Here is a 16,175-nt window from a genome sequence, read left to right on the forward strand (position 1 = left end):
TTCATGATCCAGCTGCCCAGACAGAGCCTTGCAGCCCTCAGTCCCCTGCGCTCCAGCAGGCAGGAACACTGCAGGGAAGGGGCACCAGCCTAGGCTGGGCTGAGTGGAGAGGGCACGGTGGAGGTCTGAGACAGTGGTCACCCCATGTTGGAGGGAGGAGGCAGCAGGCAGGGTGATACCAGACGCCTGTTGCCACCACGCAGGTCCACAGTCCCCATCTGTTTACTCCTGACATGCCATTATGCTCTTGAAATCATGTTCAGAATCACCTGGGATGAGGAGCCAAACCCTGTGAGCAGCCCCTGACCCCACACCTCCCTGCAGGGAGGTGGCAGCCAGCCCTAAGCCCACCTGATCTGCCTTGGCACAGCCCTCCTACCTACCTGGGTCAGGATGTAGCTGTCCTCTGACAGCTTCTCAATGATGTCAAAGTGATCCACACCAGCCAGATCCAGCAGAGAGACAGACCAGCCGGCTGCACGCAGGGCCTGTGGAGAGAGCAGTGCTGGCAGGATGAACCCCAAACTCCACTTGCCCTGAACAGAGCAGCAGGAATAATGTCTTGGCAAGGACTGCTGTCCTGCAGTGAGCCAGAAACTGCTCTGGTTCAGCACAGCTCTTCATCCCAGTTGGGCAAGTTGGTGAGGGCTGGCTGGAGCAGTGTCCCCACCAGAGCCAGGCAGGGTGCTGCTCACCTGGCCATGCTCCCGTGACTGCCTGGTGCTCACCTGTCTGTACTCCTTCAACTGCCTGGTGCTCACCTGGCTGTACTCCTCTGATTGCCTGCGAAACTCTGGGGAGTCATGCTGGGCCACAGCCACGAGCACCTCACAGGCTGCTGGCACTGCTGGGGTGACATGTCTCATGGGGCTGTTCCTCTGGGCCACTTCCCTGCAGGAGTCACCCCGGTGGCAGCTGATGCAGCCCTTCACTCCAGGAGCACCCGTGCCCTCAGCTGGACTCACCAGCTGGGGCAGGCATAGGAGCAGAGTGGCTGCAGAGCCACTGATGTTCGGCTGCCTGTGCTCTGCCCCCATGGCTGTCCCCACAGCATGTGGGCTCACCGGCTCATGTTAAGAACATCATTCACATAGGTGTGCAGGATGGGCTCCAGGTCGTACACGCCGCTCACCAGCACCGCTCCTGGAGGCAGAGGCACTGGCAGGTGAGGAGCTGCACCCTGGGTGGCTCCCACAGCCCTGGGGACCTCATAATCAGCTGGGGCTCCACAGCCCCGCAGCCTTGTCCCAGGTGTGGAGATCAGTTCCCCTCCAGACCCTGTTCTGGGACATGGCAGCACTACCTTTGATTTCTGGCACCTCTTGGAATTCTGTCCAGTCTGTGGACAGCACCATGGCCGCCAGGTGGGCCCCTGCTGAGTGTCCGCACAAGTAAATGCCTCTGAAAGGAGGAAGCAGTGAGCCAGCAGGAGAGAGTGACTGAGATGGACACCTAGAGACACTTTGCTCCGTGCAGAGGAGGTGGTACAGCCCAAATGTGTCAGCTCAGATGTTTCCCAATCCATCAGCTGCTGCCTTGTGCAATGACAGGGGATTGTGGCCACAGGCACTGCCCAGTGCTTGGACCAAGGCGCCAAAGCCTTTGCCCCACCGCAGGCCTTGTTTGCCCCCAGCCACTCTCATGAACCAACCCCCGAGCCGGGAGCTGCCCACCTGATCCTGGGGTACTGCTCCACCAGGAAGACGAGGCTGCGGCGCACCTGCTGCACCATGGCGTCCATGTGGCCTAGGCAGAGGGCAAAGGGCAGGGTTGGAGGGCACTGGGCTGCGCAGGCAGCTGCAGCCTCTGCAGGACAGCACCTACCTTCAGGGGCTGTGTCGTACCCCACCGCCACCACTGCCACCCCCTGCGACACCAGCGGCGGGGCTGCAAAGCCCGAGTCGTCCTTACTGGTGGAGAGAGATGCTGACAGGCTGTGGGTGCCAGGGGCTGCAAGGCCAACTGGGGACTGGCCAGACCCCATGTACCCAGAGCAAGTCCCAGAGTCAGGAGAATGGGTCAGTAAGAGTTGGTGAGGGGGTCCCTTTCCAAGGAATCCCTCACTGACAGCCCACCTTACCTCAAGCACTGCCAGTATCCGCCATGGATGTAGACCAGAACCGGGAAGGCTGTGCAGCACAGTGGGGGATGAGCAGGGTGTCCACCCTGCCCACTCCCGGCCCCGCCATCCCCGTCACTGACTTTCACAAGGGTCCGTGGGAAAATAGATGTCCAGCTTCTCCCCGTCCCCGTTGCCATAGGGGACGTGCAGCAAGGTCTGCGCGCTGGCCCGGGCCCGTTCGGTTCCTGCGGGGGAAGGCGGTGGAGCACGGGGCCGTGGCACCGAGCGCAGCCCCTCTCCCGGTGCCCCACGTTCCCCACCTGCCGCCGTCACCGCGAGGTGGGCGTCGATGATGGTGTCCCGGTCGAGGCGGGGGGACCAGCGACTGGGAGAGTACTGGTCCTCCAGCGCCTGCGGGGAGGCAACGGGGCTGCGGCGTGGGCAGCGCCGCCGGGGCGGCGGGGTCCAGGGGAAAGCCCCTACCCCGCCGCTCGGACGAGAACCGCGCTTTGCCCACCCTCGAGCCCTGCCTCGGGGCCCCTACCTCCATGGACATATCCCGCCACCCGCCCATGCTGCGGCCGCTCCGGTGCCGCTCCGGTGCCGCTCCCGGTGCCGGCCCCGCGCCCCCCCCCCCGACAAGGGGCGGGGCCAGGCGGGGCGGGGCGGGGGGCGGGGCCAGCCCGCTCCCATTGGCCGCCCCGGAGGCGAGGCCCGAGCGCGGGGGCGGGGCCGGAGCTCGGGGCGCGGCAGGGCTCGGGGGCGGGGCCGCCCCCCATTGGCCACTCGGGATCGGGGGCGGAGCCGCCGGGCAGAGGAAAATAAAAATTTTGGCGCCCTTGACCCCATTGGTCAGCGCTGCCGCGCGCCGGCGCAGCCCCTTTCGCGATTGGCTAGCGCGGCGGCGCGTGGGTGCGAGGCCTCTTCCGATTGGCTGGCGCGTCCGCACCGGAGCGGCGCGCGCGGGCTCGGGCCGGCAGTCCGCCATGAACTGTCTGACGGTGCCCGGTGTCCACCCCGGCTCCCCCAGCCGGCCCCGCGGGCAGATACAGGTAGGCACCGCTGCTGTGTATCGGGCTGGGGGATAGATACGGGGGCGGTACTGCCCCGGGCACGGCCTGGGAGGCGAATATAGGTGCCGCCCCAGGTCACCGGGCTGAGGGGGCTGCGGGGCCAGGGGGCTGCACCGGCACTGGGCGGAGCCGGGGCTTCCCGTTGGCCCGCTGTTCTGACCCCACCGTTCTGCCCCTAGGTGATCTTCGGACCCATGTTCTCCGGAAAGAGGTAGGCCCGGAGCGGGGGGCGCAGGGCGGGGCCCGGTGTCACGGGAATGCGGCGGGCCGAGGCTGAGGCCAGCTGACACCGTGTCTTGCAGCACGGAGCTCATGCGGCGAGTGCGACGGTTCCAGCTCGCCCAGTACCGGTGCCTGCTGGTGAAGTATGCCAAGGACACGCGCTACAGCTCTTCCGGGGTCTCCACACATGATAAGTGCGTTCCCGGGGCAGGAGGACACCCCATTTCCACGGGGCTGCCTGGCCTGTCCAGCTCACTCCTTCCCTGCCCACAGGAGTACCATGGAGGCCCTGCCCGCCGGGCTCCTCCAGGACGTTTACCAGGAGGCGCTGGGTGCTGCCGTCATCGGCATCGATGAGGGACAGTTCGTAAGTGCATGGCTGGGGTGTGTTGGCTGGGCTCTGCGGGACACAGAATCCTCCGTACACCCTATGCAGACCAAGGTCTGTGTCTTTTGCAGGAGGGGGTGGGAAGTAATGCCCTGGGGCAGTTTGGTCCATGTAGCCTGTGCTTGTAGTCAAACTCTCCTTCCCTATAGTCCCTGCAGACAGAGGACGGTGGGACTGGAGCTCATTTCACAGATGGGGCACATGGCTCTGATTTTCCTTGTTCCTGGTGCTGCTGTCTGGGCATGCGCTGTGGGATCTGGAGCCAAGTGCCGCCCCCCATCCCTCTTTATATTGTGCCTGTACCCCCTCCAGTTCCCAGACATTGTGGAGTTCTGTGAGACAATGGCCAATGCTGGGAAAACCGTCATTGTTGCTGCTCTGGATGGAACTTTCCAGAGAAAGGTAAAACAGTAATTTTGGTACAGCAGCTGCTTTGGCACCCTCGTGGAACCCACCCAGCAACATCTTCTTGCTGTCTTGCACAGGCCTTTGGGAGCATCCTGAACCTGGTGCCACTGGCAGAGAGCGTGGTGAAGCTGAACGCTGTGTGCATGGAGTGCTTCCGGGAGGCCTCCTACACCAAGAGGCTGGGAGCAGAGCGGGAGGTGAGTCCCCTTGGAACAGAAACTGTTTCACCTTGCCAGTCCTGCTGGTACAGAGACTCCCTCTGGGGAGCTGGGCTCCACAGTCACTCTCCAAATTTCCCTGCCAGGTTGAAGTGATTGGAGGAGCTGACAAGTACCACTCCGTGTGCCGAGCCTGCTACTTCCGAAAGCGACCCCAGCAGGCTGGGCCAGAGAACAAAGAGAACATGCCCCTGGGCCTGAGGCAGCTGGAGACAGCTGCACCTCAGAAAATCTTCACTTGACTGCTGGGAAAACGGAGGTGAAGGGAGCTCAGTGCTGTGGCTCCCAGGCACCGGCTCTGCCTCTCTCTACTTTAGCAAACTGTTCAGTGCCTCAGCCCTCCCTACCCAACCTCCGCTGCTCCCCACACCAAACACCACAACTGAGGATCTACCAGGCCTGATGCTGGGGGAAGCTGAAGCAAAAGCCTGGCTAGAGTGAGTTCCCATCTCAGAACAAGGAGAGGGACAAACACAGTTACTGATGCTGCCACACGCGGGCCCTGGGGCACTGCACTTCGAGCCAGGCCACAGTGCTTCCGCCGCTCGCTGTGGCTCTGGCCAGCTCTCCCTGTGGTCTATGCCTGCTCAGGCTGGCACTGGTGCCTGTGAATGCAGCCCTTCTGTCTCGTGCACTGTTGCTAAATTCCAGGTTTCTCGAGACAATGTACAGCCATTAGTATTTTAAATGCAATTTTTAGTTTCCTTTCCTAACAGCCTGAGGTAACTTGTCCATTGTCACAGAGCTGTGGCACAGCTTTTAAACTGACATGTGGCAGCCCAGCCCTGGGCAGGCCCTCGACCTCTCTGCCAGCACACTCACTTGTGTTACTGCCTTGTCAATTATTGAAACACAAGAAGGTGAAGGAAGGCCAGTCAGCCTAGCAGCTGACTCTTCTGAGGTGTTGAACTTCAAAGGGCTGTGTTCTAGCAGGCTGTGACAGAGTCCTTTGGAGAAACTGGTCCCAGGGAGAGCCTCCTCCAAATTCAGGGCAGTTTTTCTCAGGTTCAAGGCTGGTGCTGCAACTTTGGTGCTATGTTACCTGTGAGGGGTTTGGAGGCTCAGAGTTTCATCTATCAAGATTTGGACGATTATTCCAGGGAAGATCCAGCTGCTTGGCAAAGGGGCTCTCCTCTGAGGAGCTGCTTCTCCACCCTAGTCATGTCTCTTGCTCCCTCCTCAGCTTTCCAGAATTCTCAAGGCTGACTCTTACTCTGCTCTAAGCTGACTGAAGGATCCTCTTCCCTCTTTGTTTGACTCAGATTCTGGAATGTTGTTGCTTCCTTATTCCCTGTAAAAGTGGTTTTTCCTGGAAGCCAGCATCCACAGGCTCTGAGCAGTAGCTCTTTGCCCAGGCCAGACCTCTGCATCCGAGTGCAGGGTTGCTGTTTGCCTGTCTCGTGGAAGGCTCCAAGAGCTGCCTGAACTCCCCCTGCTGCCCCCACATTACAGGTGAGAATAATTGTACTCACAAGCACTCGATTGCCACCCCTGGGCTGTTCCCCCAGGGCTGAGAAAAGTGGTGGTGCTGCTGCTGCTTTAGGTTAATAAATAACTTAATGAACCTGTGTGTGTGTGTTTTCTACCAGAGCATTCTGCTAGGTCTTCCTGACCAGTGAGACAGCGTGGGCTGGTCACGGCAGCGGTCACAGGGCGCGAGGGCTGCACGCAGGCCTGATGTTGGAGCTCTGCTCAGACCAGGGAGCACGAGGAGGGTGGCCTAAAAATAGCCACCAGCATGAGTGTGCTGTTTGCAGTGCAGCAGTTGGCAGGGGCTGCACTGCCCCACCTGGCACCCCCAGCTCTCAACGGGGAGAAGGCAGGAGCCTTTTCTGCTCCCCCAGAGACAAAAGGCACGTGATGGCTCACATGGTGGCTTGGTGAAAAAGTTTATTCCAAGCATACAGTGACAACTGCTGGAACACTGGCCCCAGCAGTGACAGCCCACATGGCTGCTGGGAACAGCTTTACCACAGCACAGCAGCAAACACAACCTGAGACAACGGCCCCACAGGCAGCTGGTGTGGCCGGAGGGAGCCGTGGGCAGGGTGCAGGAGCACAGCCTTGCAGCAGCAAGGGCAGCACTCAGGGGGAGGCATGCAAGGGAAAGAAAGTGCTCCAGCACTTTCCTCAGCTGGAGCAGACACGGCCCTGCTGAGGGATCTCAGCACTCACTGCTCCCACAGATCCCAAGCCGCATCATCCAAGCACCAGCAGCTGTAGTGCAGGCTGGAGGAAGGCACAGCACGGCATTAGAGGCAAGAGAAAAGGGGGCTTTGGCAATAGCTCACCCAGAAGCAGTCAATGGGGGAAGGCACGGGAAGCCAGTACAGGCAGGAGCTGGGCCTGGCTGTGCTATGGCAGCGAGAGACGGCACTTGGGGGAACGCAGCCAGCAGGGCTGAAAGGCACTGGAGATAGGATGGACCAGGGCAACAGTCACAGGGGCAGAGCCTGGCCAGGCTCAGGGGCTGTGAACCACACCCCACCATCAAGGCACCACAGCAAAAGCAGAGGTTCATCCATGCCAGGGCCGCCCACACACCCAACTTCCCTCAGCTGCAGTGTTCACCCAGCAGCTGCAAATCATCGTGTGCCAAATCACCCACCGCACACCGGCCTCTGGACCCTCCAGTGAGGATCTCAGCTCCAGGACCAGGCCCAGGCCCCTCCTACACCCCATGAGGAGGCCCAGTCACCTTCAAACAAAGCAGCCATCACCCTCCTGCCCCACTGTCCCCTCCAAGTCACAGATCCCTCCCTCCCACCCCGCGGAAGGAATTGCACTGGTACAGCCGTCCCGCGGGTGCCAGCCAGGGCTCAGTACACTGGTGGTGGCTGATACCCCTCTGGGGCTTCCGCTGTGTGTGTGAAGGGTGGCTGCTGGTAGCTCTCATGGCTGATGTTGGGATAGCTGGAGTAGGGAGTCGAAACCTCCGGGCTGGGGTCGGCATAGCTTTGAGCAAAGTCCTCCACCCCCATTTTGTACCTCTTGTAAGCGAAGGTGAGCAGGAGTCCCTGCAGAGAGAAGGGGGCAACAGCATTAAGGCCATTCCAGGCTGTGGAATGCAGGGGGCCCCTTTGTGCTCCCCTCAAGTGGGGCAGGGTGGTTCACTTACCCAGGAGAAGATAGAGAAGAAGCTGAAGGTGATGGCAGCACGGGCAGAGTCCGCCCCGATGTACACATCCTCGGCCCGTGTCCAGGACCACTGGTTGGTCAAGAAACAGAAGCCGATGAACCACAGGAAGGTCCAGAGACCTGTGGGGGGAAGTGGCATGAGGGCCAGGGCTGGTTCTGCTGCTTCTGGGCAGTTCCAGGGCCAGACCCAGCTCCACCGTGCAGGCTGGCTCAGGCACCCGGCCAGGGGCAGCCACTCCTTGAGGCACTCAGCAGAAGCAGCAGCGCGTGGCCCGCGGGCAGCAAGCCAGACGGGAGTGACTCCCTTCGCCAGGCACCGGCAGCCACGTCACGGGACAAGGCGGCCATTGTGGCAGCGACAGGAGGCACAGCCCTGCCCCGCGGCCCTGGTACCTGAGAAGCCGAGGTCGGCCAGGACCAGGTACTTGCGGTCGGTAGTGTTGCTGATCTGGGGGAAGTAGACGTCCACCATGAAGAAGAAGATGCAGGCGAGGAAGGCGAGGACGCCGATGCCGATGCCGTAGCGACAGGCGTCCTCGTTGTGGTTGAAGATGCAGAAGAGCTTGGGGTCCTCGGCCCCGCTCGTGTAGCCATCCCCGATCAGGCAGGCGAACACGATCAAGGCGAAGACCTGCGGGGCGGAGCCGATGTCCGGTGGGCGGCACCGAGGCCGGGGGGGCCCTCTTCGGGGGCCGCCCGTCCCGGCGGGCGAGGGGCACCGGCTTGCGGCAGGGGGACGCCGTCCCGGCGGGGCTCTCCCGTCCCGTCCCGCCCCGACTCACCGCGCTGACGATCCGCGCCAGCACCTGCGGCTGCTGCACGAAGCGGACCAGGTCGAAGGCACCGCCGGCCTTGGCCGCCCCGTAGGCGCCTCCGCCGCCCTCCATGGCGCTCCGCCGCCGCTCCTGCGCGGCACCGCCCCGGGAGGGCCGGCCCTGGCGGCCCGGCGGCGCCGAGGCGGGGCGGGGCTGGCCTGGTCCGGCGGGACAGGGCTCCCCCGCCCGGGCATAGAGCACCGCGCTGGTCCCGCGCCTTATCCCGGTGCCCCGCTCCGTCCCTCCTTCCGCCCCTGTGTAACGGGGAACGGGGAGTGCCAGCCCCACGCCTCAGCCGCCGACGGGTCCCGGTGAGCGCGGCCGAAGGGAAGCGGGGGCTTTTGGGGGGCTCCCGCCGCCCCCACCCGGTACCGGGAGGCGGCAAGAGGGACGGGACGGACAGGGCTCGGTAGCCCCCGCCGTCCCCGCGGGTCCGCACCCACGCGAGCCACGGCCCGGACAGCAGGCGGCGGGAGCCCCGGGGAGCGTTCTGTCGGCTCCTGGTATCGGGCGAGCGGGGCCTGAGGGGGAGCCCCGGGGCGGCCACCTGCCCCAAGCAGCCTTAGCCCGCCCCGGGGGAGGCTGCGGAGCCCGAGGGCGGGGGAGGAGGGAGAGCAGGGGAGGAAGGAGACAGCACTGGGCAGGGGAACACGGTGCGGGGTACGGGGGTGTTTGCCCCGATGTGTCCTCTTAGGGCCAGTCCGGGCCCTTCCCAAGCCGAGCTCCGGGACTGGTGCTCGGAAGCTCCGTGCCTGCCCCGGAGGGTCCCGGGACGGCGGGCGGAACCCGCTCGGCGGCGGTACCGCCCTATCCGCCCTCTCTTCCTTCCTTCCGAGTTGGGCTGGACCCAGGATTAGTCCCAGTTTAGCCCCGCAGACGTCGCGCTCACCCCTGCCCCCGACCTCGCACGCAGCGGCTCCGGCTCCATCCCAGTCCCGCAGGCCGGCAGCGCTCGGGAGCCGCGGAAACCGGGGGAGCCGCGGAAACCGGGGCTGGCGGGGGCCGGCACCAGTGGCGCCCGTCCGCTCACCGTGGCAGGGCCCGTGTAGGAGGGACCCGCTCGGGCCCGCAGGATGTCCCAGCCGCCCTCCATCACTCTCCACGTCCCCGAGGGCACCGAGAGCGATGGGTGAGTGTGACCTGACCCCGCCCGCTGCCCTGCCGTGCCCTGGGTCCTGCATCCCAGGGGCACGAGGCTACGACCCCACGCCCTGCAGGCACCAGGTGTCCGTGCCACCATGTCCCTGTGTCCCTGCAGCCAGGAGCCCAGTCCGGACAACGAGAGAGCCCTGCACACCTCATTCCACCAGCTCATCCTGGAGCAGAGCAGCTTGATCGAGGCAGGTCTGGAGCTGGAGTTGCAGGAGAGGGACAGAGGTAAAGCTCTGCAGCCTCAGCCAGGATAGGTTGGGGACAATGTGTCTGCCCAGGGCCATCTCCCGGCCCTGACTCTGCTTGGGCCAGCGGTGTCACATGTCAGTGCTGTGGCCAAAGCATTCATAGGAGCCTGCTGATGCCTTGACCAGTGCAGAGCAGGGCAGTCCAGGGCAGACCAGATCTTGGGGACACAGAAAGCATCCCTGGAGAAGGGGGTACTCTGGGAAAAGCACACACCAGGGCACACACCTAGCCTCTGTGCTGGAGCAGAGCAGCAGGGAAACAGGGATGAGCCATGGGCTCTCTGCATTCTCTGCCTTCCCCCTCCCAGAGTCTCCAGCCTGTTTGGCTACTCCAGATGCCTGTGCTGGAGCCTGGCCAGAGCCTGGGCAAGGTGAGGAGCACCCCAGCTACTCCTCTGCCTCCCTGCAGATCTTGGCCAGCATGCCTAGCCGCACCATCGGTAGGTGCCACCCACTTTCCCACCCTTCCCCAGGTCCCAGAGCCCCTTGGAGAGCTCTTGCACCTGCCTGGTCCCCCACGGCCGCCCAAGCTCTGCTCTGCTCTGATCCACAGGACGCAACCTTGGGGCCATCATCTCCCAGTACTGCAACCGCACGGCCCGGCTGCGGCGCCGGAGCAGCCGCCCACCCCTGCAGCAGCTCTGCCGCGCAGCGCGGCCCAGCCTGCGCCAGTATGACCTGGAGACTGACCCCACCAGGGCCACGCTGGAAGGTGAGGGTCCCCCAGTGTGTGAGAAGGCAGTGCTGGCCACTGTCCCTACGCTGGGTTAGGGACAGGCATGCTGTGACCTGGCCAGCCGTGTCCCACTGAGCTCCTTGTGCCGCAGACAAGCGGCGCCTGCTGGTAAAGGAGCTGCTGAGCGTCTCACCCAGCCAGTGCAGCCACATGCTGCTCACCATGCCCCTCAGCCTGGCGGAGAAACGCATCCTCCGGTAGGACCCCATCCATCAGCACCAGCGGGGCAGGACTCCCACAGCCGGAGCTGTGCCAGGACCTGTGGTACCCTCTGACACCCCTCTCTTCTGGGCAGGCGGCAACTGAGCAGGCAGAGGGACCCGCTGAGGCAGCGCACCCATCACAGGGCCCCCTTCTCACCCTGTGGTTGGTCCAAGGTCTACGTCATCTTTGTAAGTCAGGGGCACAGGTCTGCACAGAGGCTGTGAGGGCTCCAGTGCAGGCTCCAGCCCCACTGCTCTCCCCATTTTCCTTTTCCCAGGGCTGCCGAGGTCTCTGGTACAGGATCCTCTCCCTGCTCCGCACTGCACAACCCTGGCACTATGCCCTGAAGCAGATTGGGGGCCGCTTTGGCTCCAGTGTCCTCTCTTACTTCCTCTTCCTCAAGATGCTCCTTATGTTCAACTTCTTTTCATTCCTCATCCTCCTGGCCTTCGTGGTGGTCCTGCAGGCTGTGTACCCCCCTGCATCAGTCAGCCCCCAGCCCTTCACCGGCCTCGAGCTCCTCACAGGAGGAGTAAGCATGGCCCAGGCAACCCCAGATCAGGGGCTGCTCCAAGCCTGGGGGGCAGCCCCACTTTCCCACTGCAATAATACCCCAGCCCAAGGCTTTGTGTCCCTGAGGCTGGCACAGAGGTGCCAGGCTAAGCAGGAAGCTGCAGGCCCCATGGTGTGCTTTCCTGCAGGGCTACTTCACGCACTCGCTGCTGTACTACGGCTACTACAGGAACGTCACCCTAAACGACCCCTGCACCTCCAGTTCTAAGGGCAGCGTGTGCCCCCTCGCAGCCCCCCTGTTCCCGTACAACTTGCCACTGGCCTACCTGTTCAGCATTGGGGTCTCCTTCCTTGTCACGTGCATCCTGCTGGTGTACAGGTGGGTCAGCAGCACCTGTGGCACTGCCAGCCTTCCCCTTCACCCAGCCCCAATCCCTGATGCCCTTCACCTCACTGCAGTGTGTCCCGCTCTTTTCGGGAGAGCGTGAGAAGCTCTATGGGGGACTTGGCCATCAAAGTCTTCTGCGCCTGGGACTTCAAGGTGGTCCAGAGGCGCTCGGTGAAGCTGCAGTGTGAGAACATCTGCACCCAGCTGAAGGTGAGGAGCTGGGCGATGCAAAACATCCCAGACCCCAACCTTGCACCAGTGCTTTGTCCATCACCCCTCGGGGTCCTGCCACGGTGCAGTGGGATGAAACCTTGCTCTGGACCCGAAGCGGATTTGGCAGCTCTGCCACTGCTCTCTTCAGGAGCTGCTGGTGGAGCACCGCTCCCGCTCCCACTCCCGGAGCCACTGCCAGTGCCTGGGGCACTGCATCGTGATATTGCTGGCCTGGGTCCTGGCACTGGGCTCTGTGTCCGGCTGCGTGCTGGCTGTGCACTACTTCTCGGAGCACATGCACATGGTGAGTGCCTGGGGTCGGAGGGACAGGGCTGGGATACTGGGGGGAGAGGCAGGGACAGCCCCACTGCAGCTCTGCTCCTGGCCTGGGCATTTGCTGCTCTCCCCAAGGACACCACACCTGGCTGCCAACAGCTGTGCACTCACCCCAGTACCTGCTCACCAGGTTCAGCAGGAGCAACAAGCACAGGGCAGTGGCAGATGGCAGCAAGAAGCCATTCTCCTGGTCCTGCCCCTTGTGGTGTCCCTCCTCAACGCGTTGATGCCCCGCCTGTTCAACTTGCTGGCGATGTGGGAGAAGCAGGACTCCCCGGTGACACAGGTCTACGTGGCAATCATCAGGTGGGCTGGCTGGGGCCCTGGTGGATGGAGTGTGCTGCACCTGCGCCTATGGCAGGCAGGGAGGCTTTGGGGCCAGGCACCCCATCTTTGGGGCTTGGCCCCTCCACCCCCTGGGCTCAGGAGCTTCTGGCACTGTTCCTGCTCCCCAGGAACCTCATCCTGAAGACGATGGTTCTCATCCTGCTGTGCTCCCAGTGGCTCAGCCGGAGTGTTACCTGCTCAGCAGAGGAGGTCAGCACCACTGCCCCAGAGCCATGGAGGGCTGGGCTGAGCTTGGGGTTGTGCAGGGAGCTGGTGGCTTCTTCTTTACTAGATATCAGGGAGAAATTCTTCCCTGTGAGGGTGGTGAGGGCTCTGGCACAGGCTCCCAGAGAAGCTCTGGGTATCCCTGGAACTGTTAAAGGCCAGGTTGGACAGGACTCAGAGCATCCTGGTCTAGTGGAAGGGTGTCTCTGGCCAGAGCAGGATGGGGAAAGAGATGAGCTTTAGGGTTCCTCCCAACCCAAGCTATTCTGTGATTCTGTGCCACACTTGATTGTCTCCCCAGTGCTGGGAGACGTGTGTGGGGCAGGACCTGTATCGCTTCATGGTGATGGATTTCATATTCACCTTGCTGGACATGCTCTTCGGGGAGCTGATCTGGAGGTAACGTGCCCCAAGACATGGCCCCCCACCTGTGTGGCATCCCTGCATGGTCCCAGCTCTCCGGTGCACCCAGGCTCTGCTGCCATCAGAGGGGAAGGTGGGGTGTGAGGTCCCCCCAGGCAGTGTGGGAGCAGAGTTCCACTTCTACCCAGGCTAATCCTGGAGAAGAAGCTGAAGACAAAGCAGAGGCCAGAGTTTGATATCGCCCGAAACGTGCTGGAGCTGATCTATGGGCAGACCCTGACCTGGTGAGATGTTTCTGCCTTCTGTGGCTCCTTCCTCTGCTGGCAAATGACCTGTAGTTCCCAGGAGCCCTGTGGGTGCTGTAGCTGTGCCCACCTCTGTCTCTCCTGGGGCTCAGACCCAGGCAAGCTCATCTTTCCCCTGCTCCCAGGCTGGGTATTCTCTTCGCTCCGCTCCTGCCAGCTGTGCAGATGCTGAAGCTGCTGCTGTTGTTCTATATCAAAAAGGTGTGATTCCCCCCAGCCCTGCAACTCCCCATGGGGTGAAACTGCAGTGACGCTGTGCCCTGTCACCATCAGCCTCTGCTGCAGCAGTGGTGCCACATGAAGCGGCCTCGTGCTGGTGGGACTGAGTGGGGGTTTCTGGGGATAGGATGTCCCCGAGCTCGCTTGGCTCCCAGTGGGTGGGAGGGAGGGGACAGCAGGGTGTGGACTGCCCTCCAAGAGTTGGCAGCCCGCAGGACTGCTCCCTGTCCACAGACCAGCCTGATGTGGAACTGCCAGTCCCCCAGCAAGCCCTGGCAAGCATCACGCATGAGCACCATGTTCATCACTCTGCTGTGCTTCCCCTCCTTCCTGGGTGCAGCTGCATTCCTCTCCTACACCATCTGGTCGTGAGTACCCACGAGGCCATGGCTCAAGGCACAGGACCCCTGGCTGCCTGAAGAAGGAGGGGTTGGGGAGACCATGGCCCCTGTCCCTGGCATCCCCCAGCTGCAGACTATGAGGTGCTGCCCCAGGCAAGGGAGGTGCTTCCCGTCTACTGGCCTGTGCTCGCTTCTTCCAGCTGTTCCTGGTGCAGGACGCAGGGATGAGGACCCCTTTGTCCAGCCCTGGGGATGCTGGGGACAGTGAGGCTGGGTCCCTGGAGGGCTGAGACAGGCCGTGCCCTGGGCTGGGGGCAGCAGTTGCTGGGCTGCTCATTGCTCTGAACGCCCTGTTGGTCTGCTTGCTCAGGGTGCAGCCATCAGAAACCTGCGGTCCCTTCCGGGGGCTGGAAACCATCTACAAGTCAGGGAAGAGGTGGGTGCTAGTGCTGGAGAAGTCCAACCCCAACATCACCTGGTTTGCCTGGGTCTACCAGCACCTGTTGGAGAACACCTGGCTCCTGTTCTTCATATCCATGGCCCTGATGTGAGTATGGACCTGAGCCCAAGGCTGAACCCTGGGCCCTCGCTTTGAGGGTCCTGCTGCCACAGCCCTGAGTGGGGCTGGGAGCCAAGGTGTCACTCTGCAGCCCTGTGGCCCATCCCAGTGCCAGGAGCACAGTGTCCCTCAGCTTCCTGCCTGGCTGCCACCATCCCATCCTGCTGTCATTGCAGAGCTGTGATCTACTTCAACATCCAGGTGGTAAGAGGCCGCCAGAGGATCATCCGCCTGCTCCAGGAGCAGATTGCCAATGTGCGTGAGCACTGCCCCTGCCCATCTCAGCTGCTGCTTCATAGCCTGGTCCAGCCCCAGAACTGCTGGTTCGGGCTCTGGCCCCATCAGCACCGCCACTGAGCCACCCCACTGCTGCTCACTGCACTGTCTGTGACGTTGCAGGAAGGGGAAGATAAGATATTTCTCATTGAGAAGCTTCACTGCGTTTACAAGCAGAGAGACAGACGCTCCTGAGTCCCAGGTGAGGCCAGCATGAAGGGCAGTGGGGCGGGGCTGCCAGGGCACCCAGAGCTCAGCCGGGTGCACAGATGTTCCTCTGCCTGTCCCAAGGGATGCACGATCCTTGGTGTTGCTGTGACCCAGGGACAGGGAAGGGGATGGAGGCAGGTCTGGGACAAGGAGGGAGATGACACTTAAGAGTCTCCTCTCCCACATGGGATCTTAGAGACTCTGTCCTCTTAGTGTCAAGCCCCACAGGAAGGAATGGGATGGAATGGGATGGAATGGACTCTGCTTGCAGCTGGGACTGAATCTGTCCACCACAACACAGTGCTGGAAGCTGGGGGACCATGGAGTGCTGAGGAAGATCCTCCCTTCTTGCCATGGCCAAGGACCCATTGGGGCATGTCACTGGGAATGCTGCATCACAAGGATGCAGGTGCTCCTGCTGCCTGGAGCTGCTGGGGTGCAGTAGGTACAGGACCAGGGCTGCTGTCACACCCCAGGGCACAGCTCCGTGCAGGACTGCCTCACCAGCACAGCCCTGCTCCATGGCTGGTCACTACTTGCAGAGAAAAGCTCTTCAGCTCTCCCTCCTGCCAGTGTGCCCTGCACTGTTTTCAGAATCCTTTGGGGACCCAGCTCCAGCCCAGTGCGAGAGCAGCTGGCTGATTCCGGTCCCACAAACAAGGTCACGGGGCCACCCCCAGCAGCCCTGCACCCACTGCACTGGCTGGCGGGACAGACTTGGAAGAACCACTGTGATGCTGAGTGCTGGGCTGAGCAGGGACCGTGTGGGCTCAAGGTGACCTGGCCCATTAAAGTGCTGCTGTGCAGGAGTGCTCTGGCTGATGTCTGGACCTGTTGGGCTGGAAGCGGGCAGGTGGGGTTGGTGTGTCAGTGCTGCTTGTGGTGGTGACTCAGCAGCAGTGTCAGGGTGTGCTCGGGCTTCTTGGCACCGCGGGGATGCCTGGGGCAGAGCTCAGTTCAGCCCACACTGCTGGAGCAAAGGCCACTGCCACCCCACTTGCCACTCACCATCACGGTGCAGTATCTGCAGCCCCCAGCACCAAGAGCCACTCCTCTCCATGTCATGCTGTTGGCAGCTCCAGGCCCTGCTATGGCAGCTGCCCTGGTGCCACAGCACTGACAGGCCCAGGGTAGGGTGTGCTGTGGCGTGTGCCAGGCACGGGCAGCCACCCCTACCCTATGACTTGGCACCAGGGCTGCCGGGTGAGGCAGCTGCCTGCCCAGCTGGGCTGCGCC

General features: G+C 62.7%; 4 protein-coding genes across 6 annotated transcripts; 2 read left to right on the plus strand and 2 right to left on the minus strand.

The window, feature by feature from the left end:
• Position 1: 1 nt before the first annotated feature.
• On the minus strand, positions 2-2,673 carry AFMID (arylformamidase). Its single transcript, XM_082294184.1, has 11 exons — positions 2,607-2,673; positions 2,383-2,473; positions 2,203-2,307; positions 2,081-2,129; positions 1,825-1,910; positions 1,674-1,746; positions 1,304-1,401; positions 1,065-1,143; positions 762-891; positions 384-488; positions 2-269 (listed from the first exon to the last, which is right to left on the minus strand). The coding sequence occupies exons 1-11, from the start codon at positions 2,634-2,636 to the stop codon at positions 240-242; spliced, it is 876 nt and encodes a 291-aa protein (XP_082150310.1). The 5' UTR covers positions 2,637-2,673; the 3' UTR covers positions 2-239.
• A 375-nt stretch (positions 2,674-3,048) lies between these two features.
• Positions 3,049-5,854, plus strand: TK1 (thymidine kinase 1; the record flags this gene model as incomplete). The annotated part of the gene is made up of 7 exons (XM_082294260.1): positions 3,049-3,114; positions 3,315-3,346; positions 3,438-3,551; positions 3,631-3,724; positions 4,058-4,147; positions 4,231-4,350; positions 4,458-5,854. 7 exons carry the CDS (start codon positions 3,049-3,051, stop codon positions 4,611-4,613), a joined length of 672 nt encoding a protein of 223 aa, XP_082150386.1. The 3' UTR covers positions 4,614-5,854.
• Positions 5,855-6,241: 387 nt separating this feature from the next.
• Positions 6,242-8,448, minus strand: SYNGR2 (synaptogyrin 2). The gene is made up of 4 exons (XM_082294057.1): positions 8,292-8,448; positions 7,903-8,140; positions 7,490-7,629; positions 6,242-7,388 (listed from the first exon to the last, which is right to left on the minus strand). The coding sequence occupies exons 1-4, from the start codon at positions 8,394-8,396 to the stop codon at positions 7,191-7,193; spliced, it is 681 nt and encodes a 226-aa protein (XP_082150183.1). The 5' UTR covers positions 8,397-8,448; the 3' UTR covers positions 6,242-7,190.
• A 194-nt stretch (positions 8,449-8,642) lies between these two features.
• TMC6 (transmembrane channel like 6) lies at positions 8,643-15,708 on the plus strand. Of its 3 annotated transcripts, none has more exons than XM_082294055.1 (20): positions 8,643-9,453; positions 9,583-9,701; positions 10,033-10,164; positions 10,278-10,436; positions 10,552-10,657; positions 10,756-10,852; positions 10,942-11,196; positions 11,366-11,556; positions 11,637-11,775; positions 11,927-12,082; positions 12,245-12,420; positions 12,570-12,651; positions 12,968-13,065; positions 13,218-13,313; positions 13,460-13,535; positions 13,788-13,921; positions 14,265-14,441; positions 14,630-14,708; positions 14,853-14,931; positions 15,136-15,708. In XM_082294055.1, exons 1-19 carry the CDS (start codon positions 9,398-9,400, stop codon positions 14,922-14,924), a joined length of 2,400 nt encoding a protein of 799 aa, XP_082150181.1. In that variant the 5' UTR covers positions 8,643-9,397; the 3' UTR covers positions 14,925-14,931; positions 15,136-15,708. The 3 variants fall into 3 exon arrangements, with proteins under 3 accessions (XP_082150181.1, XP_082150180.1, XP_082150182.1); XM_082294054.1 differs by having other exon boundaries at positions 15,153-15,708; XM_082294056.1 differs by having other exon boundaries at positions 15,241-15,708.
• Positions 15,709-16,175: the final 467 nt, after the last annotated feature.

Source organism: Coloeus monedula, assembly GCF_965178545.1.
Source record: "Coloeus monedula genome assembly, chromosome: 19".
NCBI lineage: Eukaryota > Metazoa > Chordata > Aves > Passeriformes > Corvidae > Coloeus > Coloeus monedula.